Raw genomic sequence first — 24,775 nt, 5'->3', positions numbered from 1 at the left:
AAATGGCATGAGAGCAGATCCAGGATTTGGTAGCTTTGTTGGCTCTTCGCTTTTGTAAGGAAAGTCATTCATGATCCACCTTCCCTACCTTTGGCACTGGATCAGGTTCTCTTGTTTGCTCTAAGTCAGACTCGAAACACACCATTTGGATCATGAGACTCCAGACCGAATGGCAGTATCTGTAAGTCTATGCATCGCCACAAAATCCTGGGATTTTGAGCAAATCTCCCCGTGCAAAAAAAAATAAAAATGAATTTGACTGTGTAATGTAACTGGTGCTCATGTGAGAGCTCCAACACCTTCCGGTCGAGTTAGCATTATAATTTAATAAAAAAACGTTATCTAGCAATGCAAGCATCCTGGGCCACAATGCATTGGAGCAGTTTTTCATTCTTAATCTTGCTCACCAATACTTTGAATGCCCTTCATGCTCTTGTATACATACATTCCACACTGCAACCATACTACTTGACATGCAAACATCCTTCTATTATTGAAGAAACCTTCGGCAGATCCTGAGGTAGCATGTAACTACAGACCCATCTCGCTTTTGCCTTTCTTTTCGAAGGTTCTGGAAAAATTTGTCAACAAAGTCTTAACGAGCTATGTGGAGACTAATGATTTGCTGCACCCTAGCCAGTCGGGCTTTCAAGACAATTTTAGAACTGAGACGGCTTTATTGGAAGTTGCAGAAACTATTAAAGCTGCATTGGACAGAGGAAATATTGTCGTTTTGGTGCTACTGGACCTCTCTGCATCTTTCGACACCGTGCCCTACCCGAGATTACCTGAAAGACTCAGTGATAGCGTCATTGGAGGCACAGTGTTGAGTTGGTTTGCATCCTTTCTGGCTAACCGCTCTTAAACTATCTGGTCTCCTCCCTTATCAGCGGTAGTTCCTTTTCTGAACTCGGGGGTGCCCCAGGGCTCTTTTTTGAGCCCTACGCTTTTTAATTTGTACATGGCCCCTCTCTGAGAGAGTTTGGTGCCAAAATAGTGTCATACGCTGATGACACTCAGCTGTTGTTTACCTGCGAGAAAGGAGCTGAGTTTGATGGCAACTTAATTAACACCTGTCTTTCCAAAGTCTTCTCTTGGTTAAGTCACAATCATTTAAAAGGCAACCCCCAGAAGTCCGAGATTATCTTCTTTGGGCCTCAGCCACCAGATATCTGGCATGAATGGTGGCCCCAGGATATGTCTTCTCCTGTGTCGGCCGTTTCTACAGTGAAAAATCTGGGAGTCAAGATGGATTCCACCCTTTCCATGAAGGCCCAAGTACACTCGGTAGCCGGGGTATGCTTTGGGTTGTTGAAAATGCGGCGAAATTTCCTCCCATTGCTTTCTATCCCATACAGGAAGACAGTGGTTCAGGTGTTGATAATGTCCAGATTGGACTATGTTAACTCCTTGTATCTCGACCTGCCTGAATATCTTTTGAGCCGACTACAAGTGATCCAGAACTCAGCAGCCAGGGCTAATTTCCTGTTAGGTTCTAGAACTCATACCACCCAGTGTAGTGTAGTTCCTATATTCCCAATAGGCTCTGCGCATTGGAATAACATATACTATAGATTAGACGTAGGACTGAGGTCGACTAGGTCTCTATCGTATATGTTAGACTTAATAGTGAGTGCCAGCTAGCTCAGAGGTCATTAGAAACTTTCTCGAATCCACAAGAAGGGATTAGTTTCTGACAACCGCATAAACATAACAGCCGCATAAACATGACAACTTTGTTACCCGAGGATAAAAAATGTATCTCTAGAGTCGCGGAAACAATAGATAACTATTTTACTCAGTCAATCGTGCATGCTTCGTTTCACCAGAGGTGCTGAGAAAATAGAGAGACGGGCGTTTTCAATAAAAAGTATTTATTGAACAGTCTTCTTTCTCAAGCATAAGAAATGTACTGCTACAATCGTAATACTTGTAATAAAGTACAATGTATATAATACGAATGTTAGACCTGACATCATTGGCTTGAGTCTCTCCTCCATTTTTTCTGTTTGCCTCTACTGTTTTACGATGTTTTGCTGGTATATGCTTTGGGCGCCGTGTCACTGCTGATCAGTGCCATAGCGCAAGTGCTCCCTATGTTAAAATGATGTATCTATTGTATCCATGTTTGGCTTATTTGGTTTACTGTCAGTCCCTAGTCTAGTGCACCAGGAGTGCCGGGGCTTGTAAATACAAATGCCGCTCGTGGGCTTGCAGCACGTGTTGTGCCACCCACAGGAGCGGCCTTGTAAAAGAATGTCTACGGGTCGGTCATTGCGAGACCCACGTGCAGTCCTGTACTGTCACGCCGGCTGCGCAGGTATCCCTACTTGCCAGCCCCTCCAACCTTCCCTTAACTTCATGTTAGTCACCCCTATGGTAGGCCCATGGGCAGGGTGCATTGTAAGTGTAAGGTAGGACACGCCTGACCAAGTTGGCATGTCCTGATAGTGAAGTGCCGCCATCTTCGGGCTTCACTATTGCGAGGTAGCCTGCTCTCCGTTGGATAGAATGGGCCGCCGGGATTGTTAACGCTATAATCCTAGCTGGCTCGGGGAGCATGGTGCAATGTCGAGTTTGGTATCCCTGAACTCGGGGTTTAATTACGCATGCGTTGGTGTGGATGGTTTTTGGACTCTGGGTTCGAAAATAGCACTTTTAGAAAGTGTCTATTTTCTTGCCTAACCATATCTGGTTTCTGCTGGTCTTGCGTGTGTGTGACAGGAGCTGGGTGGCTCCACAGGTCTGGATGAGTCAGTGTGGGATGAGTGGGACATTTACGTTGAGAGTAGGGGGAGAGTAGTTGTTGATAGCCTGCCTTGCCTGATACAATGCTGGCTCCACCTCCCGCTAAGCGACTGATGGCTCTGTGCCTGCCATGGATGATCCTAGCCCCACCTCCTGCCAGGAGGGCGATAGCTCTGCTCCTGCCAGTATCAATGCTGGCTCCCTGCTCCTGCGGGGCGTCTGAGGACTCAGCCCGGCTCAATGAATAGGCCAGGTGCTACTGCCTAGCTCCACCCACCACAGACCCAGGATGTTGGGAAATCCCCGGCATAGACAAAGGGATCAAAGACGAAAAGGGGTATAAGAGAAGGACCCCTGAACTAGGAAATCAGATCACTTCTGACAAGGAACCCTGTAACCAAGGACAAGAGGCCTGCTGATCTAAAGGACTGCCTACCCCTTCTGCCAGTGTGCTGTTGTTGGGGGAATCCTGCAGTGCTTCTTTATTTTTGCCAAGGAACCAGGAGAGAGGAACTGTGTGTGTACTCTCACGCTTGCTAAGAAAATCTCCAAGGACTGGAAGAGTGCCAGTCTCCTGCTGAAGTCACAGGGCTAAAGGACTTCATCTGCTAAAAGTGCTATTCGCTGGAAGTGTGAATCCAGCACCTCTGAAAGGACCAGCAAACACGACGATCGGACGCTGGGCCCGACCGACGCCAGCAGCAACGCCAGTGAGTGGGAGTGCGGCTCTAACTCCAGAGGACCTCGTGTCTGCCCGCTGCTGATCGCATCAACCGTGTGCCCTTCGACGCCGTGGGCGCTGCTCACTCTGTGCAACTGCATCATCGACAACGCCTGCTGAGGCCGGATCGACACCGAAGACGCGACGCCGGATTGCTCGACGCCGCTGATCATCGTGTGCTTCATTTTCCTAAGGTACTGTGTTGTTGGGGGTCCGTGTGACTCCAGGCCCGACGTAGCGCTCCTCGCGGTCGACGCCGAACCTGTGGATTATCTTTGCCCCGGCGTTGTGTAGCTCCCGTGTGAGTTACCCTGTTGCTAAGAACTGTGTTTCCAAGAAGAAGATTTGCTTGATACTAAAAGACTTTTTCGTGCTACAGAAGAAACTACCTTTGAACTATCCTTTTCCTTCCCAAACGTATTTATTCCAATTGTGTACAGTTTTGCCGTTATTTTGGTCTTGTGCTAAGCCTTATATAAAAATACTTATTTTTATAATACTACGGTGTCGTGTCCATTTGTAGCGTATTCACGGTGTTACTGTATGTGGTCATAATTGCTTAACGCACAGCCTCTGAGATAAGCCTGTTCTGCTCTGCCAAGCTACCGAGGGGGTGAGCAGGGGTTATCGAAGGGTGTGATCCCCTTGCCCTGACTAGAAAAGGAGTGTCCCTATTTTTCAGAAGTGCATACCTCTGCCAACTAGAGACAGTCGGTTCTAACAACGAACAGTATTATAAATTAGTACTGTAAAAGCATGATATGGTTTCTAAGCCATAAAAGTGCATAAAAGGTATAAAATACATACAGTAATAAATAATGACTAAAAGTACTCAACTGGTGCTTCTAAAATACGCCTACCCCGGTGTACCTAACCTAAGTCTAGTACAAGGGAAGAAGTAAGTGAGGAGTAGCCTAAGTTTAGTAGTTCTCTGCCAGGAATCTATTCCAAGAATTCTCTAAGAGGTCTAATCAGCTCCGTACCTTGGTTTTAGAAGAAGGAGGTCTTGTATCTCTCTCTCAGGACTCGACTTCCCAGATACCCGCAAGGGTAAGCCGGAAACACTAGAGCTGGATTTCTCGGCAAGAGAAAAGACAGAGTCTCTCAGTGCGTTAGCTGGAGGGTCGGCTTCCTTCGGCACTTGCTGCTGCAGGGTGTCGTGCAAGTAGATAGTCGATCTGCTCCAAATCACCGTGTGTTTGTCTGGGCAAACCTAGGCATATTTATACTTTGAAGGTGCAGAGTTCGACGCAGGATTGGACTTAATACCAACACTCAAAGGCTTGATTCTTTGAAAACTCCAGGATTTCTTGAGAACTCAATATTCAAGCAGGGGGAAGTCCCTAGCTGTTGAAGGCAGGTTTTTCCAAGAAATCGTTGTTGATTCTCGGAACTTAGTGGAATTAGCCATGCCGTATTTGGGCTGCAAGGCTTAGGCCAAATATGGTAGTGATTTCTATGCCTATATAAGGATATGATAAAGTATACCTATATAAGGGCATGAATAGGGAAAACTTACACTAGGGTCCTAGATTCATTTACAACACCAGCTTCTGTCTTCTCTTCATTGGCTTCCAGCCCGGAAAATAATTCAGTTTAAAGCACTGGTTCTGGTTTTTAAGGCCTTTCATAAGATCGGAGCTCCTTATCTTAGGGACAGATTTCAGCCTTATCTCGCTCAGCGCTCATTGAGATCTTCATCTCAACTTTTGATCACTACTCCTAGGGTGCTACGGGCCCGGATAGGGGGTAGATCTCTTCACGCAGCTGCCTCACGGTTGTGGAACAGCCTCCCTTTCGCGATCAGACAGAGTCTTGATCTTCTTACCTTTAGGAAAAGGCTTACAACGTGGGTCTTCCAGTTGTGAGTCATTGGCAGTGTTATTGGTTGTGTTTTATGTTACTTGACATTTGTATGTTTTTAGCGCCGGGACACTCCAGGGAGTAGCCGTGCGCTCTATAAATATGTGCTAACATAACATCCAAAACATCAATTTATCATTGAGCACCAGGGTTCTGCCAATTAGCACATTCTCCAGGTTGGATACATTTGGGGTTTGGTAGACCACCAAGCATGCCACTGAATCAGCAGGCTTAAATTGTTTCCTTTGACAAATATTTTCCCTTGGCTGCTCTTTTGTCTGTGATATCCATTTACTTGTAATCTTGTACTGGTTCATTTTTATCACCGCCCCCTTCTCCACTGAACCCCGATCTGACATGTCCTCTCCCCACCCCTTACTGGTCTTTTATGTTACATGATACTAGATATGTAACACACCATCAACACAATGCCCTGCTGGGATATTCTCTCACCGTTTGATTTCAATATTTGGAGATTTTTAGCTATTTATCTCGATCACTATTCCAGGTTTCCTCTTCTCTCCACATCTTTTTTCCTCTTCTTATTGATATCTTCCCCATCTCTTCTTTTTCATTCCATCCCCTTCTTGCCTGGCTTTCTCAGTTCTGTTTTTGTTTTCTAACCCCTTTCCCTTCTCCTTGCAATTAACCGAGTCACAGGCACCACCAACAGTGTTTATGCCGCAATTGAGAGCTCTGGAGCTAAGGCTGAAGGCTCTGCGAGTTTCTCACAGTGCCGGTCGGTCGGTCAAAAACGTGTTCAGAATACATTGTCATCCAATCCTCGGTCTCTTTGCAGAGAGAGCACAGAGCAGTGATCAGGTATTCAAGTTGTAATTGTCATTCCGTGCAGATGTGTATGATGGCACCTCCATCATGGGGTTACACATCTTTAAAATAATGACAAGGTGAACGTAAAAGAAAATGTGGTGCTCTCTTGCTACTTAAAAGTAATTCCTAACTTTTACACCTCACCACTTTCAAATGTCTCTAGCTACCTCTGATTGTGCCACCCACTTAAGTTACCTTTTTAAAACTTGTCTCAGATTTGCCATTGCATCCTGTGTGTGCAGTTTTAAACTGCCATTACGACCTGGCAAAATAAAACTTTTGACAGGCCTAAACCTTCCATTTTAATACGTGTAAGTCCCCCATGGGGTATGCTGTAAACAGCCTTTGGGCAGGTTGCAGTCTATTTAAAGAGTTTGACACATACGTTTAACTTTTATAAATACTAGTAGTGAAAAACTCCTTCATTTGTTTTTCACTGCTGCAAGGCCTACCTCTTCAGTAGGATATCACTGGGTTACCTCATCACATTTTATAAGTGACAACTATCAATTGGGAGCTATTAGGAATGTAGAGTTTGGCGTCTGAAGAATTGTAATTTTCAACCCTCTTTAATAGTAAAGTAGGATTTTAAGTCACAATTCTGAACAATTCACTTTTAGAAAGTTTGCATTTTCTTGTCCTAACCATGGTAACTTCACCTTTTATTCTTGGATCACATGACGAGTTGTGACTGGCAGTTCGTCTTTGTGTATTGCTTCCAGACAGTGAGACTAACGGTGAATAGGTGTTGGCAGGATGGGCCGTATCTGACTTGATAGGAGGGTGGAGCTGTCACTTAACACACTTTTACATCACAAAGACTCTGCCTCAGCACACTCACAAGGGTTTTACACTAGTCTTTTGTGCTCCCAGAAAAGCTGGGCCCATGGCAGGGAGGCAGAAAATTCCAGACACCTATGTAGGGGGAGGACTCTAGACGCTTCTCCCACTACAAAGTGGGCACCAACGATAACTCATGCGCACTCAGACGCAAATCTCCAGTACACTTCTGGACCTTTGGAAGACTCCGAAAAAACTGTTGTGCGACTCCGAAAAAACTGTTGTGCTGCTCTGCTGCAAGGAGAACTGCTACTCTGCTACCCTGCTACCCTGCTCCTCTGCTGCCTGAGTGAGAAGGACTGGACCTGCCTTCTGAACCCCGGATCACCAAAGTAACTCCAAGGGCTAATTGACCGGCCTCCTGATCAGAGTCTCAGGGAAAGAAAAGGCTCTAACCACCTTGAACATTGCACCTGGAACCTGCTTGTTGTGAATCTTGTCCCTATGTGGTGCCACCCCAGTCTGGGACATCATGTCCTTGATGCGGGATCTTCCGATGCTTTACAGCCAGGATTTAAGGTACTTTGTTTAGTGGGCCTAACTTGGTCCTTCTATCTGGCCTGCACTTCATCGTAGATGGCCTGAATTTGTCACTTTGTACCAGTCTGACACGACCAGATACCCACAGTTGGCGCATTGTGCTTTTATGCACTCTTTATCCATAAAAATTTGAAATTGCACATCTCTGTTTCTATTAATTTTATTTTTTGTCATTTTGGTGTCAAATAATTTATTAAATCTTACTCTATTGTTCTAAACTGATGTTTTTTTTGTGCTATGTTTTCACTTAATTTCTGTTTGTGTGCTACATATACACTTTACACATTGCCTCTAAGCTAAGCCTCACTGGTTTTGTGGCAAGCTAGCAGAGGCTTAACCAGAGGTTGCTTTGTGGTGTGCTTGTGTTTCTCCCTGACAAGAATTGTTGTTGCTGTTTGAGTAGAGTTCCGCCCCCTCAACCAGTAACCACGTGGCATATTATCAAGGACAGGCGATACATTATCGCCGCTTTTATCGGCAGGAAACTGCCGATAAAGCGTCGATAATGGCCTTGATAATATGCTCCATGAATTCCAATCAAAGCCCATGTTAGATGTGAACACATCGGATATTGTATCGCCTGTCCTTGATAATATGCCCCCACATTCCTTACAGCTGGTGTCAACTACCATGGCTGTAAATGGTAGGTACTTTAACTTGGGAGAGATAATGAACAAGGTGCTGCTGCATTTAAGAGAGAGGCATACCATGATTTAGATGTGGATCAAACTCAACTTAATTTTTACCTGTTGCACTCATGTTCATGTCGCGGCTTTACAAATAGCCAAAATGCAATGAGGGCTCACCCAATAAACAATTGCTCTCCTACTGCATGTCGATCATGAATCAAGGAATATTACTGCTCCATAGGATGTATATGCAATGCTATTTATCACAAAAAGTGCTGTAACTGTGTGTGATGTTTAAGTCTCCATCCTCAAATAATTTGGACAGTCAACAAGTGTGGCTTGGGGGGAGTGGCCGACTGCAGGGAGGTCCCCCCCGTGCGGTTTTGGAGGGGCGAGGGGCAGGGCGGACATTTTGTTGTTGGGCTTGCAGGTAGCATAGCCCAAATGTAGCCCAAAGGAGCCCAACCATAAAGGAGTTGGGCTCCTGCTTTCAACCACCATTTTAGGTCTGGTGACCTGGTGGCTGGGAGCTTAGGCGTAGTGGGTACTTTTTTGTAGGTATAGTGGTGTTGCATTTGCGTATTATCTGGGCAGTGAAGGCACAGGAAGACGTGAGAGTCCTGGAGGCCCTCCGGCTGCTGAGTGAAGCCGGCCGGATGGACCTTGTGATCGGTACTGCGGCAGGCCCGTCGCGCCCGGCGACACAGGCCTCTGCAGGTGTGGCGGCGGCACATCCCGGAAGTGAAGCCGGACTTCGCCGGTATGTTAGCGGGCCGCCCATGAGCGAAAAAGGCGGCCACTGCTTTGCTGAGGCAAGCGGGGAGTGATGTGAGCTCCGGGGAGGTGGGCAGGCCTGGGCGCGGGGGCGGGGGCCGCGTTGTTGGCAGATTGAACGGGAAGCGTTGCTGGAAGCACTCCCCCGCTTGTAGGTATGTGGGAGAGGCCGGTTTCCGCACCCGCGGCGCGGGGGTGGTGAGGGGGGCCCGCGGTGGTAAGCAGCGCTTCCCTTCTTTGTCTTTTGATGGGGAGGTGTCGGAGGTGAGGGAAGGGGGTGCGGGGCAGTGGCCCGGGGGCTCCCGAAGCCTTGAAGGGGCATGCCACAGGCACAAGGTTATTGGGGGACGCGCCACCCCCCGGGACACTCAACACTTTTGCCCGAGGTGGGCACCAGTGGTGGGATGGGAGGGGCCGGCATGGGGTCCAAAGTTGGAATACGCAAGTGAGCCCCTTTTATGGTTCATTCGGGGCGTGCACTTGAAGTGGTTTTCCGGCAGGAAGATGCAGGGGATTCTCGAGGGGGTGCCTCGTATATCCCCCTCCTTTTTTCACCTCCGGGCCTGGATGTATGGGGAGGATGTCAGCAGGGGGAAGTCTTTGGGGCAGGGGGAGTGGGCACAGGTGAGAGGGTGGGAGGACAGGCAAGTAGAGTGATAGGTGGGGCACATGGCTCTGGTCAAATTTTTTCATGGGACAACTGCGTGGGGGGGAGGGGCCCTGGGTCGGGAGGGGGGGTGAGGTTGGGGAGGCAGCGGAGGGTGCCTGCTGGGGGGGAGGGGGATGCTTTAGAAGTTGGGGAATCGGCAGGGGATTCCCGGGCGTGGGATGGGCTTGATATTTTCCCATCTTGGTCGGAAGGGGTCAGGGACAGCGGGGAGAGAGGGAGTCCAGATGGCAGGCCACCCTCCTTTGGGGGCAGAAGCGCATGTTTCAGCTGATTTTTGGTCCGGGCAGGAGGCGGGAAGAAGAGCACAGGGCCATTTAGAGGGTTCGGGACGGAGGTTTGGACAGGCATCGGCTATAGTACAGGCCATGTTGGATTGGAGCGAGGATAAAGAAGATGGGGACACCCCGCAGAGGGGGGTGCGGTGTTTTCAGGATTGAGTTGGAGCAGGAGTGGGGATGTCGTGTTAAGGGGCCAGCAGGAGGGGGGCGGAGGACAGCAGTGAGGGGCCCAGCACATCAGTCCAAGCATTTCTTTTACAGGTTGGGGGCGTCGCAGCGTGACGGACTCGGTAGGGCGGGGTGCGGCCCATGTACACCGATGTGAAGGAAGGGTAGAGTCCTGCACGGCGCAGCCAGTACCGGCGGGGGATCCCGTCGCGGCCAGCGCACGAAGGCCCAGCAGGCAGCGACGGCTCGTGGAGGGAGTTACGGTGGGGCAGGAGGGCGGGGAGGGGGAGGGGCAGGGCGGAGGTTGCTAAAAACCGGCATATGGATAATTGCAGGTAAGTAAACAATTTAATTAATAAAACGAATTTCGTAGCTCGGACTGCATTGCATTTTGCGATGCAAGGCGCACTACGAAATTCGTTTTATTAATTAAATTGTTTACTTACCTGCAATTATCCATATGCCGGTTTTTAGGAACCTCCACCCTGCCCCTCCCCCTCCTCGCCCTCCTGCCCCACCGTAACTTCCTCCACGAGCCGTCGCTGCCAGCAGGCCTCGCTAGCCCCTAAGTCACAAGAAACACGATGATCAACTTTACCAGCGGATGGAGCAGCACATGGAGGTCAACTCATGGGGGAGCACCGGCGGGTACAGTCGTCTCCCCCGCCTGGAGGTCATGCAAGGGCCGTTAGGGCTGGTAATAGTCAGGTTGGGCCCGGTAAGGCCCGGTGTGTAGGTGTTTCCACAGAGGTGCTTCAAGAGGAAGCGATTGTGCTGGATTATGACAAGGATTCCCCCAAGGAAGGGGAGTTGAGGGAGGAGGATGAGGGGGGCCCTCTCATGTCTCTTGTAGTGTGTTGCAGGCACCGGTGAGCAGAAGGGCAGCGGCGAATAGGTCCATGAGAGAACACGGCCCCATGGTGAGGGCTCCTCAGCCAGGGGCCTACGTTTGAGAGGCCCCTGTCTGGGCACCCTCTTTGGAACCAGGTGAGGTTGGTGGACAACGGGCTAAACCAAAAATGGTGTCTGTGGGGACAGGGTGTGAAGGAGGTGGGGGGGGGGGGGGGGTGCCGGAGGGAAGACTTCACAGGGGTAAGTACGTGACAATTTTTGATACACGCCAGTGTGTATTGTGAAAAGTTCCTTGAATGCTGCGTAGCATTTTTTAAATACATTGTTGTCATCAGGAAGGCCAGGATTACGGAGGGGGATATGCGTAGGTGCAGTATGATGAGGAATTTAGGGCACGTATGGTGTGGGACCCAGAGGTGAAATGGGGGAATTGGACACAGACTTGTGGCAACACACCATGGGGTCGGCCACCTGTGGCAAGACAGTGTTTACGGCAAGTGGACTGCCGTTGGTGTGCCAGCCCTTTCAGGGGAAGCCCACCCAGGGAGGGGTGAGAAGCACAGGGCCATCACAATCTGGTCCCAAGAGCTCCTACACCAGTTAGGTTGGAGAAGCTGGTTGAGGGGCTGAGGGGGTACAGGGACCAAGGAACAGGTAGGGTTTTGATTGACAGTTTTTGTGGGGATTCCATTCGGGGTATCAGGGGCCGTGGCAGAGGAGCTGGGCTGACAACTTGAAATCGGTGGCGGAATACAGGGTGGTGGTGCAGGAGAAATTGGACAAGGAAGTGAGGAAAGGGAGGATGGCAGGCCTGTTTGAGGATGGGCCGACAGAAAACCTTATTATTATTTTATCAATCGGGGTGGTACCCAAAAAAGAGGTGGGTCAATACCGTCTGATTCAGCATCTCTCATGGCCGGAGGGTCATCAGTGAATGACTTTATTGATGAGGAGGCGGCCTCAGTTTCTTATTCCTCAGTCGACGAGGCCATGTCACTAGTGGTGACCGCGGGGGAGACTGCAGAGATGGCAAAGTGTGATGTAAAGTCAGCTTTCCGGTTGTTACCGGTGCATCCGGATGACTGGGATCTTCTAGGGATCCAGTTTGAAGGGAAATTGTATGTGGACAAGGCGCTGCCGATGGGTTGTTCCATGTCATGTGCACATTGGTGACACACTACCTTGACGATTTTTTCTTTGTTGGTGTACCAGGCTCCACGGAGTGCTAGGCAGCCTTGGACACTTTCCATGAGCTCATGGGTGACATGGGGATGCCGTTAGCGCCGGAGAAGGCAATGGGTCTGTGCACGGCCATGTCATTCTTGGGAATAGCGATTGACTCGGTGGCAATGAGGGCTTGCTTGCCGGATGACAAAAAGGTAAAAATGTTGCAATTGTTGGAAGGGATGCTGTCGAAACAAAAGGTGACAGTGAAGGAGGTGCAGGTGCTCCTCGGACATCTCAACTTCGCATGCAGGGTGGCCAGAGCAGGGAGGACATTTTGCAGGCGGTTGGGTAGGGGACTGTCAGGCCGGCACTTACTGCACCACCATGTTCGGTTGACAGCAGGGGTGAAGGAAGACTTGAGGATATGGTAAGTTTTCCTGCGGTCTTTCAATGGAGTGCCGTTGGCAAGGGAGGAGGACGTCAGGTGGGACGTACAAATCTTTTCAGACGCAGCAGGCAGTGAAGGTTTTGGTGTGTACTGGCAGGCAGGTGGTGCGCCGAACAGTGGCCATGGCAGTGGAAGAACGGTGGGAGGAGTATTGCATTCCTGGAGCTTTTCCCTTTACTGGTGGCATTGTCATTGTGGGGTGAGCAATTAGCGCAAAGAATGTCCTGTTTCGGGTGGACAACATGGCGGTGGCCGAGGTCATTAACAGACAGTCTGCAAGAGATGAACAAGTGTTGAAGTTGCTGCGGGTTTTTGTGCTTGGCTGCTTGCGGCATGACATTGCTTTCAGGGCGTTGCATATACCAGGTGTGGACAATGACATAGCGGATGCTTTGTTTCATTTGCAGTGGGTGAGATTCTGTGGGCTTGCCAAAGAGGCGGACAGGACACCGACCCCTATGCCGGAACATCTGTGGTATGTAGGCAACGCAGGGTGCTACAATTGGTGGTAGGCTCCCTCTCGGCTTCCACCTGGGCGGCTTATAAGTTGGCGTGGAGGGATTTCCTGGCATCTGGTGCACGTAAGAGGGCTGAAACTTGGCGGCGGTCAGAGGATGTTGTCCAGTTTATTTGATACTCATTGACAGGGGCTTGACGAAGGTTACCATTGCAGGAAAGTTGGCGGGCATCACCTTCATGGGGAAACTCCTATGGGGGTACACTCCGTCAGCGGGGGAAGTGGGAAGGAGGATGTTGGAAGGGTGGGATAGGGAGGGGGGGAAAGTGCGGCATGGACCCCCCTCACCTGGCGGAAGCTTTTGCGGATCTTGGCAGTATTGCCGGAGGTATGCAGGGACAAATTTGAGGCCTGTTTATTTTCCACTCTCATCTTGTGGATTTTCTTCGGGGCATTTTGGGTGTCGGGCTCCTGGGTACTAGGCGGAAGACAGGGGTGAGGTGGGCAGATGTGGCCATGGGAGAGGAGGGGATATGTGTTTGGTTGGCCAGCTCAAAAACGGACCAGAGAGGATTGGGCAAAGGAGTGCGTTTGGAAGCGGCGGCGCCGGCAACCACGTGCCCGTTAAGATGGGCCCACCGTTGGTTTGCTATGTCCCAGGGAGGGGGATCGGGAGAGGTTTTCTGGCATGCTAATGGGAAAAGAGTGACGGACTATCAACTGTGCATGGTGTAGAGGAAGGCATTTTGCAGTGTGGGGCTGGATGGGGCAGAGTACGGGACACATTCTTTTAGGATCGGGGCAGCTACGGAGGCGCATAACAGGAGTTGGTCACGGGGAGATATCATGAGGTTGGGGCGCTGGTCGTCTGCTTGCTATCAGCGCTATGTAAGGCAGAGTGCAGAGGAGGCGCATGTGTCATCCTCTTTTGTTTGAATCTCAATTTGTTTTTCTCGTCACAGGTTGGGTGGCTGGGCCCCACTCAACGGTGCTGAAATTTGGATTGTGGGACATTCTTTTGTCAAATGGGCTCAGTTTCATGCATGCCGGCGTTATTTTGGTGAAATGTTGGGGTTTAATGACCGAAAGTACCGCATTGTTTGGAAGGGTAAGGAAGGGATGTTGTGGAAAGAGGTGGTCCGTGCCTTAATAGATGGTTGGTTGGGGGACAGTGCCCGGACGTGTTGCTGATTCATCTAGGAAAGAATGACTTGGTAGGAGTGAAGGATGTGGTGTTGATGAGGGCCATGAAAAAAGATTTGACACTTTTGAAGGAGCAATGGGCTGGGTGGCACATTTTATGGACACGGTTGGTGCCGCGCAGAGTTTGGAGGGGTGCTTTGAACCCGAGGAAAGTCAACTCAGAAATTTCTCGGTTTTGTCATCATCTTGGATTTGGTAGGGTAGCACATAGGGAGCTTCGTTTTGAGGCAGTTGAATTTTTCAGGGGCGATGGGGTGCATTTGTCAAGGCTGGGCATGGACCTCTATTTGCTGGAGATTCGGGAAGTCCTGGCACATTTTTGCAGGTACAGGCACGTTCCGGGTGAATGGGTGGCAGCAGTCCTAGTTGTGGGGCAGGAGTGGGGGGTAGTTTTTCTCCCTCCCCTGTCTTTCTGGGTGGCGGGGTGAGGGAATCTTTGACAGGGTTAAATGAATTTCTGGTTATTGTTGAAGTTGGGGTAGCGTCAGGAATGGGGTAAGCAAGTTATGTTATATCTAAGTTGCGCAGGTTTAGGGGTTTTGACAGTGATAAAGTAAGAGGCAGGAGAAGTTGCTTAATGGAAGGTTGGAATTTGGAGGTTATATAATATCTTATGGTGACGTGTAATGTTGTAATGTACAGGTGGGAGTGGGTTTCAAGAAGATTTTAGGGGGGGGAAGGGAGTCAGGTGTTTGATTGGTTAGTGAGGTTTAGATTTGTAAGGCGGTTGCCAAGGATTGTATCATGTGATGTGCACCTGTTTCAATAAAGCAGCCTTTTTCACACATACCTTGGTTTGTGGTCTGCTCCCTCCCCCCACCCCTCCCTCCCAAGAGGGGCTTGGGGGGAGTGGCTGACCGCAGGGTGGTACCCCCTGGGCGGTTTGGGAGTAGCGGGGGCAGGGGGGTTGTCAGGCGCAAGCCAGACATTTTGTTGTTGGACTTGGAGGTAGCATGGCCCAAGTGTAGCCCAAGGGAGCCCAACCATAAAGGTGTTGGGCTTCTGCTCTCAGCCACCAATTTAGGTTTGGTAACCTGGTGGCTGGGAGCTTAGGCATAGTGGGTACATTTTTGCCCACTCTCCCTCCCACTCTCTTTTTCCTGTTTTTCTAGGGTTTTTTCTTTCTTTAACAGTATAAGTTGTAGTATGGGCGGTTTTCATTGGGACAGGTGTGCAGGGACATGGATTTTGTTTGTCACTTGGAACAGGTGCGGTGCGGGGTAATGGAATCTTTGACAGGGTTAAAAGAAGTTCTGGTTACTGTTGAAGTTGGTGTAGTGCTAGGAAGGAGTAGGCAAGTTATGTTATATCTAAGTTGCGCAGGTTGAGGGGTTTTGACAGTGATAAAGTAAGAGGCAGGGGAAGTTGTTTAATGGAAGGTTGGAATTTGGGGGTTATATATTGTCTTATGTTGATGTGTAATGTTGTAATGTACGGGTCGGGCGGGTTTCAAGAAGATTTATGGGGAGGGGGCGGAGCCGGGGGTCAGGTATTTGATTGGTTAGTGAGGATTAGTTTTGTAAGGCGGTTGCCAAGGATTGTATTATGTGATGTGCACCTGTTTCAATAAAGCAGCCTTTTTCACACATACCTTGGTTTGTGGTCTGCTTCCTCCTCCCACCCCTCCCTCCCAAGCATGTAATTTTCCTATTGTGAAATCTTTAAGAGGGATGATCCATATGTGTGTGCAGTCAATAGCACTCACCACGGGCAGAAATTAAATGAAGACATCAATGCCAGTTTTGCCAGCAGTTAACTCTGCGGGGTCTTTAGGAGTTCAGGGATAGTAGGGCGTGTTCCTGTAACACAGCTTTGAGAACTTTTTTTTTTTTTTTGCAGCTTTATATAGAGCAAACTCAACTCGAGGTATAGGAGGGCTTTACATGAGCACCGGTTACATTACACAAGGACACATTCATTCTTTTGGTAGCCACAAAAAGATTAAGAGATTTGCCCAGAATCACAGGATGCGGACAAGAACCCGACGCTCGAACCTTGGTTTCCCTGCTCCAAAGTCGGAAATCTAGCCATCAGACCACATCCTCTCCCCAGGGTTGGATTATAATCACAATTAGACTCGGGCACTCCGAAAAAAAAGTAGCCCACATTCCCAAATGGTTACATTTTTTGTAGCTTTATGTATGGTGAATTTGTTCCAAAGGCATCTGAGCTATTTGAACATCAGCTACATTGAACAAAATCAAATTAATTTTTCATATAGAAAGGGAAATTAAGTGATTTGCTCAGAATCACTGGATAGTGAGCTGATGCCAGAACTCGAACATACTTCGCTAATTACAACGTCTGTAGCTGTGACACCATGATTCTACGTCATATGTTTTAGTTTCCTCTAGGAAACTGTACCTCCGAGCGAGGCCTAGGCAAACACTCCCCCACCACTCCACCAAGGCCTAAAAGGAACTGGGACCAAGGTGACAACACCTGGCCACTTCTCTTACTAACCCTCCTCCCTATCCCATAATAACCGCAGGGTATGGCCCGGCAGGGGAGGGGGATCAAGAAAAGCACACTACTCCAGGGGGCTTAGGTGAGAATGTCTCAACCTGGAAGGCTCCCACCCTCCCCACATCCACCTTGGTGTGAAAGTGAGGGGGGGGGTGTTTTGCTTCTGGGCCAGGCCGACCACAGAAGGCTGGGGGCCCAAGGTGAGACTGCCCTTGTAGTCAGAATAACACTTGGCACCCAGCCTCAGTTTGCAGGGGAGTGCCAATGATACTAACGAGACTTCGCAGCGGTCTGCCAGGACCGGGGAAGACAGTAAGTCTCTGTGGGCCGGTTTACATGGGCTCTGAAAAACCGGCCCGCAGAAGACCATGAGGCACCGGCCCATTGCCCAATGCCCGACTGCCCGCCTTACCAATCCGGCCCTGCCTCTCCCCGCTTGCTTGAAGATCATGCAGAAGGATAGTTGGGGATTTCAAGGAGGCAAAGCAACAGTCACTTGGATCGAGCCAGTTGCTCCTAAATGAAGAACAACGAATAGTTTGCTCATTAGTGGCGCCTTGTATGTATACTTGTGCATGGCTTAATTCGTCTTGAATGTGTACTAGGTACCACTTATCCAATTGGTAAAGCTTCACCACCTGTTCATTGGTCATGCTAACACATCCACTCTGCTTCTAAAACTCAAATCATTTCTACTCTGTGGCATACTAGTCCAGGCTAATGTTTTGTTATTGTTGCTCTGGGTATCACAGTTTTTTGACAATGAACAAACTCTGTAGATCTGTGACCAGGACGGTCTGACAGACGAAATGGTATTTAACGTTTGCAAATCGGCCATTGGAGCAAGCATTTTTAGATGAAAACACTGTAAGCTATTTTCAATTTTTCCTACTTTATTTATTATTTTAAATACTAGTTTTTTTTGAGTAAACTATGATCGATTTACACAAATGAGCCCTTGTGAAATTTGCGATTTTGTCTAGCTTTCTGAAATGAACTAGCTTTTTGAGTTCACCCATGGGTTTTACACCTGTTTCCACCTCAAACCACAAAAAATAGGGAAAATGGACTACCATATCAAGAAATACAAAAACTGGAGGTAAAATACTGTTGCTTTACAACTCTGGTTGGGTGATGTTATCACGGGAAACCTTTAGGTGATGCCCCTTAAATAAACATACGCTTTCCTGCACAGCACTTTTTTCCTATTCACCATTTTGCTATGTTTTGTCTTTTTTCTCGGTCCTCGTGGAATGCACAACCTGTCTACTCTTGGGCACACTTGTTCAGTTATTCATTTCCCACAATGGCTTGCTGTATGTATTGAACGACTGCTGTGCAATTTGATGAGACTGAAGAGGGAGTTTGTGCCTTAGAACCTAATGTCCGTGTCTGAATCTTAGGTTCTTAAACTCTTATGGAAGCTGATCGAACATGACATCTGGTTCACCTGGGAAAGTTCCTGCCAGCTGCAAGACAGTGATGCTGACGTCGTCTGCTCTGTTCCTTTCCAGGTACAAAATTAACTCTTTCTGGCATTGTAGACACGGAGACATTGCTAGACAACATATATACACATGGTGGCAATGCGCTATGCAAATGCTGACAACAACATCGTATATCTCCTTGAACAAAATTCAGAAAACCTTCAGAAACTCTCATTCAGTTAAGCTACAATATGTTCATTACCTCTGCCTTTAAGAGCGCCTTCTATGTTTTCCTCTAAGGCTACAGGTTGACTATTTGCTAATGAAACAGTAATACATAAAACTAAACAGGTCATTTAATGTATTCCTATCGATGTTATTCAAACAATATTATGCAACGTAATTGATTTTTAATTACAATTGGAAGATTTCTTTTTCAGAACGTTTATTAACAATTGCCGGGCACATGCCTTGGTCATCCAATCCTAATTCTGGAATACAGGTAATGACGTTTTCATCGAAACAACACTTGCTTAACATATATTCCTATCTCAAAATTAGAAGACCTACGAGTTGGAGAAAAAACATGATGTGGAGAGGAATCACTTGTTTGCACTGTGTGTGCGTGCACCAATGTGTGCAGGCATTTCATACTGTGGTATTGAGGTATAACTGATGTGCAAATTGGAAGCCTATGTGGCCTCCTCCATGGTGGGTGGATCCTATCCTAGACTAGTCTCGCTCTGAGAAGCTGTCATCTCCTGGACTGTGGTGTGTACCCTTTCTACTGGATGTTTTCCTTTGCAGCTCGATGTTTGTGTGCTCCATTGGCTCCAGCCAATGTCGTCTATGACCCAGCTAGAGGGAAGCTGGCATGGACAGAGCCACCTCCCGCACGTCATAATGATGATTGGTTGGTATACGACAGATTTGACCTGCACATTGTGGGCCAGCTTTACTGTTCAACGCAATGCAATGCTAGTGCTGAAGTGACATTTAAAAAGCTACACTAATCGAGAGTTGGTGGCTTTGCATCACTTTTCAGCCACAGAGTAACTCAACCCAGCGCCATGCATGCCGTTCATTACCCTGCGTTGCGTAGGCATTACATGGGTGGAACATTGGTGTTCTTATGCAGCCCCCTCCTATGTATTTTGAAGCAAACCCAGATTAGTGAAGTCACTAAACCCGGGTTCAACCAAAATGGTGCACCTACCTGAGAGAGGCATTACAAAGTAAATAGCTTTATTTCCTCTTGTTACGTCCTCTTTGCATGTGTGTTGCATTCTGCGGCATAAGTGAAAAGAGGAATACACATGGGCGTCCGCAGACATTTTTCCGGGGGGGGGGGGGAGGGCAAAATGTTAACGTCATCACCATCCTCCGACATGATGTGTGCCAGGTGGGGCACAAGAAACACTGGGGCGCAGAACTGGGATAGACTCAATTAAATGCCAGGAATCCAGGACATGTGACTGACCCTGCCACAGGCTAACAAACACCACCTGTAGGGAAAACGCTAAACTTTCTGACAAGGTGCTTTATCTCTGTCTGCTAGGTGTGCAGACTTCCGGGTCCTCGATCCAACACCAATCAAGGCTGTCTTCAGCATGATTCGATTTTTATCAGAATACTTTAAAACAGCCTATGATTAAAGCACCAGATTAAATATACTGTATGCACAGTGTATGTTAGGGATTATTTGTAGCACACATATTTACCAATATTGGCTTCTTGGTGCTAGAAATCATGATAACTTTTATCCAAAGTTAAAGCACAACGTCAAAGTTAGTAATAAATAATGCATCAATCACACACGCTAGTGATTCGCCAATGGGTGCTCCCTTTACTAGAATTCCCCGGGCGTTGCTAAATTTTACACACATTCAATTAATTTATACAAAATAAAATTTATAGGTCCAAATGTTAGCTATATTTTTTAAAAGAAACTTAGAGTCCCTCTACGTGTAGTCAATGTCAAACTGACAACGTGCCCACGTTTAGGGATACAATAATGGCCAGCTCCCTTATGCGGAAGCCCGGCACCGTAAATGTGTGGCACATGCGGCGCCTGCAGCGGCGGCACATCACAGGTCCAGGGCTGATGTGTCTTACACAGTGGTCGAAGTGGGGGGAAAAAAAGTAAGGGAACAGTGGGCGGAGAATGAAAGGGCGGGAATAACCCAAGGATTGGATCTGTGAGTGGAGCCAGAGGTGTGGCCAGAATACGCAGACATCCCAATTTTTTGTATTTGGTTGGCATTTCACTGCCCAGTTTAATCAACCAATGGAAACACATGGTTATTTAGGATTATAATGAGTTATTGACATTAAAATATATTCACAAAGTGGGATATGCTTCTAATCACAGAATGTACCAAATACGATAAAATGTGGAAACACAAGCCATTTGTCTCCGAGCAATGGAGTTTCTGTCATCAGCACTACTCCCTTTTTCCACAACAGCAGTTCAAACATGAATGGCAAAATATCCTAGTTTGCAAATGTTTTCTCTAAAATTGTGGCTCTGCCATATTTGCCTCCTAATGTAAGATCTGCTGCATGTTCTGACCATTTAAACTAATAAATTGTTTGTAGCTCAAACATATCAAAAGTTAATATAAAATGTGACTTGTGTTGCTGCGGAGTGAATGGCCTATTGTAAAGGTTGACTGATCACCTTTCGCACTGCTGCGTTTGTATGTTACACTGGTACTAATAAGGCAAAATCTTTCCATAGACTGTTAGCATGTGTGCACACGTCAAAATAATAAAATATCTGAAAATATACTGCATTATGCTGCAGCCTTTTTTTTAATGCATAATTTAGTCAACACTACGGTATAATGTTGTCATCCTTTGCTGCAAAATTAATTCCAGTGGCCCCACAGCAGGCAGCACATGTTAAAAGTGCTTGTGAATTAAGCCGGGTGACTGTAAGTTTGCGAACTTAGTTTGGTGTGCGTGCAAATCCTGCATTGCCAATCCCTGGTGAGTTGCAGCTACTACTGCTGAAACAAGGCCATGGAGGTACCTATGGGTGAGGCAGACTGGCCTCAAGGGCAGGGCCAGCCATAGCACTGGTGATGTCCAGTGCATTAATGTTTGTTAGTGCCCCCCAATGACCACCTCTGCCATGGATTCCCTCACTACCACCCTTTAACTGTGCCCCCAAGTTACCATGACCACTCTCTCTCAGATGCATTTAATTTGATTTACAGCGCCACTCATACCATTGTAGGGTGTCAGAGCACTTTACATCCCACACATTACACAGAGACAATCAATATGTGTGTAAATCACTGTATAGAAAATGTTACATAAGACTAAGGACTACAAGGTGTAGGAGTCTCATGACAACCATACTAGTAGCCCGTATAGTTTTATAGTGATTGGTCTGGAGTAACACAATACCCGGAGTTAAAAACGTAATACCATGGTTGGGGTTTCTCCTTAATAATCAGAATTGATTTCTGTCCGAAAGAGCACTTTTTGGGACATTAGGATAATCAAAGACTGGGGGGGTGGGGACAACATAACACTCTAATTTATACATTGCAGTTTGTATGCAGCTCTTAGATGACAGTTAATAGCTCGCGGTTCTAAGTTAGAATTTTAACTTATAAACTGCAAGTAACAAAAGGATCTCTCTGACAAAATCAGTAGCCCACTGACCTATTTACATTATGTGCACTTTGTGATCTGCATGGCGCATGTTCTTTGTAGCCGGTACATTAACCCTCTGAGCTACCTTTCCATGAGTCAAAACTTCCACTAGACAAAATTCTGATCTCTCTCTAGGAAGAACATTAATCACGTCATCATGACATTTTTATTGTTGCCGAAAATTGCTGGAGGCCAGGAAGGAGGCAGCGAGTGCTTTTAAAACCATAAAATACTGATACATGATGCCTCCACCTAAAGTCAGCACCCGGTGCGGTCACACTGGTTGCGCCACCCTAGAGCTGGCCGTTCTCAAGGGTCCTGTGACCTCAGTGACAGGGTCACTGTTGCTCTATGGTGTGCTGCTTCATAGGCCTGCCTGTAAGACTGGAGGTGAAATTCAGTATGGATAGTGGTGGAGAAGCCTTGAAGGTTATCCTACACTTGTCATGCTAGGGTCCACCTGCTGGTGCAAAGACACCAGGACTTCTAAGGTGTTGTGAAGCCTTCTAAGGTCTAGTGGACCGGTTATTAAGGCTAAACCTTGTTCCCAGTTCCAAATTCAGCAGCTCTGACCATAGTGCCACATCCTCTCCCCCACTGAACACTGTACTGCCCCACTGAGAAAAACTCCCACTGTCTTCAACTACAACCCAATTGTTCCCCGCTATAAACACCTGGATGCGGCTCAATTTAAATTACGCACTAGACAAGAGCAATATGCGGCCTACAAAAAAAACAGTAACAACATCCTGGACAAAGCAAACACTTATAGGGAATGCAAAATGTTGAAAACCATGGGAAATGCAAGCAGGAACAACCTGGTTACCTTAATGCTTTTGCACTCACTATTCAGAAATCAGTGGGTGCTTTTTCCTGAAAAGTTAAGGACACGACTACAGGGCCCTGAATGGACCCATTTCAATGCTATTGCTTATATCCTTACAAAACGTAAGCAGTATGGTAAAAAGACCACATCCCTGGACGCAGAGCCGCAGCACACATTTTGTGTTCCAATCCACACATTGTAGTACCTCCAGGATTGGTGCACTAGTTCCAAGTCCAGGGAAAACAAAGACAAGAAAACAAAAATAGCGCTTCACTGGCAAACTCTGTAAAAGTGGCGTTAATGTGTTGCAGTGTGAATAAAATCAGTTTGGCCAGTTTGCTACCACTCAGTCTTACTTTATTTAGTTATTTATATATTTTTAGCCTTTTATTCCCAATGTTGCACTTTGGAATTAAAATGTCAGAAAAACATGACATTTCCAGCAAAAGTGCCTTTCTTTTTTGGATCCATTTCACAGGGAAGCTAATAAAAGAAAGGAGAGGAAAGAGCGTTAGAACTCCGTCTTGAAGTCACGGTTTTCATGGGCGTCCGCAGGGGGGGGCAAGGAGGGTCGCTCCAGGGGGGGGTAAGCGCCCCTCCTTGCCCCCCCTGCGGACGCCCATGGGAATACATATCTAAGGGTTATTTTTGTGCAGGAACGTTTTCCTTCCAGTACAAAAACATTTCTGACCTCAATGCAAGCACCCTTGCACCATGGTGTCTACATATGCACTTACCAATGGCACATTTCTGCTCATGGCCTTTCGCGCAACACAACAATTTTCCTTGCTATGTATGATGCCTTGCATGAAAGAATAGTAAATCAGGCCCTGCGTTTCATGTGAAATGTATGCGGGAGTTGTCTAACGCCAACCAAACCATAGTGCATATGAAATAAATTAATACGAACAATAAAATATAAAAATAAAAAGATAGAAGAAAGGATAGTGGCTAGTGTGAAAAATACTTCCTGTTGAAATAACTAACCCTTAGTCCATTTGTCTAAAACATATGAAATCTAAAATAATAATATTAAATCCCCAGTAAAGCGATTGTTTTTGGTATAACACAATTCCATATTCTTTTAGTAAAAACACAAAGGGACTGGATGTAAATAGCAAACAGCTGCCAGGAGCTACGGTCCCTCAATGTGGACAATGCACAGTGCTCAAGCAGTCTCAAATCCGACCGTCCACGAAGGTTGAAAGAAACTGGGGGCATATTACCAACAACTAGCGATAATATTTGTCTCTAACTTGTTTAGAGACAAAAATTATCGCCGCACATCGGCGATTTTTATCGCAGATAAACCTTGCTATTAACAAGGTTTATCGCAAATGCGATAAAAAACGGCCGAAATGCATGAATATCGCTGAAAAGTCAGCGATATTCATGCATTATCGAGCAAATGCTCTTAGCCATGTTATCCACCTCCCATTGGATAACATGGCTAAGAACTGCTCAGGGCAGGTGTTAGCTTTTGGAGATATTCCCGCTTAGCGCAAATATCTCCAAAGGTTGGTAATAGGAGATAGCGATGTTAGCGACTGTTTTCAGTCTCTAACATCTTGGCACGCCCACTTTGCATCTCATTAGTGATAAATATCACTGACATGCAAAGTGGGGCCCAAGATGGTCGCTATCTCCTACTAGCTGTCGCTAACTGGTGTTAGCGACAGCTTGGTAATAGGGAGATAATTTTATCTCCGCTTTCTTGGCTTTTAAAGCCAAAAAAGCGGAGATAAACCCCCTTGATAATATGCCCCCTGGTTCTCTAGTTGTTAATAAAGTCAAGTAAGCAAGAATAAAAACAAGAAGCAGAGGCAGCTCTTCGCTGTTTCTCTCCATACAGATTACAAGCTGCCTCCCTCCAGCATTACAAGCAAGGGAGGCTCACTCCTGGTTCATTTTCTGGTTCATTATCTGGAGAAAAGGGTCTTGAGAAAAAGACTAGGATCATGAACCTGAATCTCAATCTCTCTTGTGCACCCGTTTCCATGCCCACTATCACGATTTCCGTCACGTGTGATGGTAGTTCCATCCTGAGGTTGGGCTTAATGGCCACCCACTCGCCAAGAGTAATTTGCCATCACTGAACTCAACGCAAAGCCCAAAGTTGCAGCTGTATTTACCTGTATTATTTTTGTTAAGTAAGCAATTTGTGTGATTTTTATCATTTGAATACTACTTGTACTGAATAC

At 47.2% G+C, this 24,775-nt stretch overlaps 1 protein-coding gene across 1 annotated transcript in view; it reads left to right on the top strand.

Annotated features, from left to right (window-relative positions):
• The window catches only part of LOC147751414 (uncharacterized), a 609,436-nt gene that overhangs the window by 125,492 nt on the left and 459,169 nt on the right, over window positions 1–24,775 (top strand). The window contains exon 4 of the mRNA XM_086933195.1: window positions 18,059–18,169. Within this exon, the coding sequence (XP_086789321.1) occupies window positions 18,059–18,169 (111 nt within the window). The remainder of the gene's footprint in view (window positions 1–18,058; window positions 18,170–24,775) is intronic.

This window comes from Lissotriton vulgaris, chromosome 1_1 (genome assembly GCF_964263255.1).
Source record: "Lissotriton vulgaris chromosome 1_1, aLisVul1.2, whole genome shotgun sequence".
NCBI classification, from domain to species: domain Eukaryota; kingdom Metazoa; phylum Chordata; class Amphibia; order Caudata; family Salamandridae; genus Lissotriton; species Lissotriton vulgaris.
The sequence above is the reverse complement of the archived record's forward strand: the minus strand, read 5'-3'. Positions and strand labels throughout refer to the sequence as shown.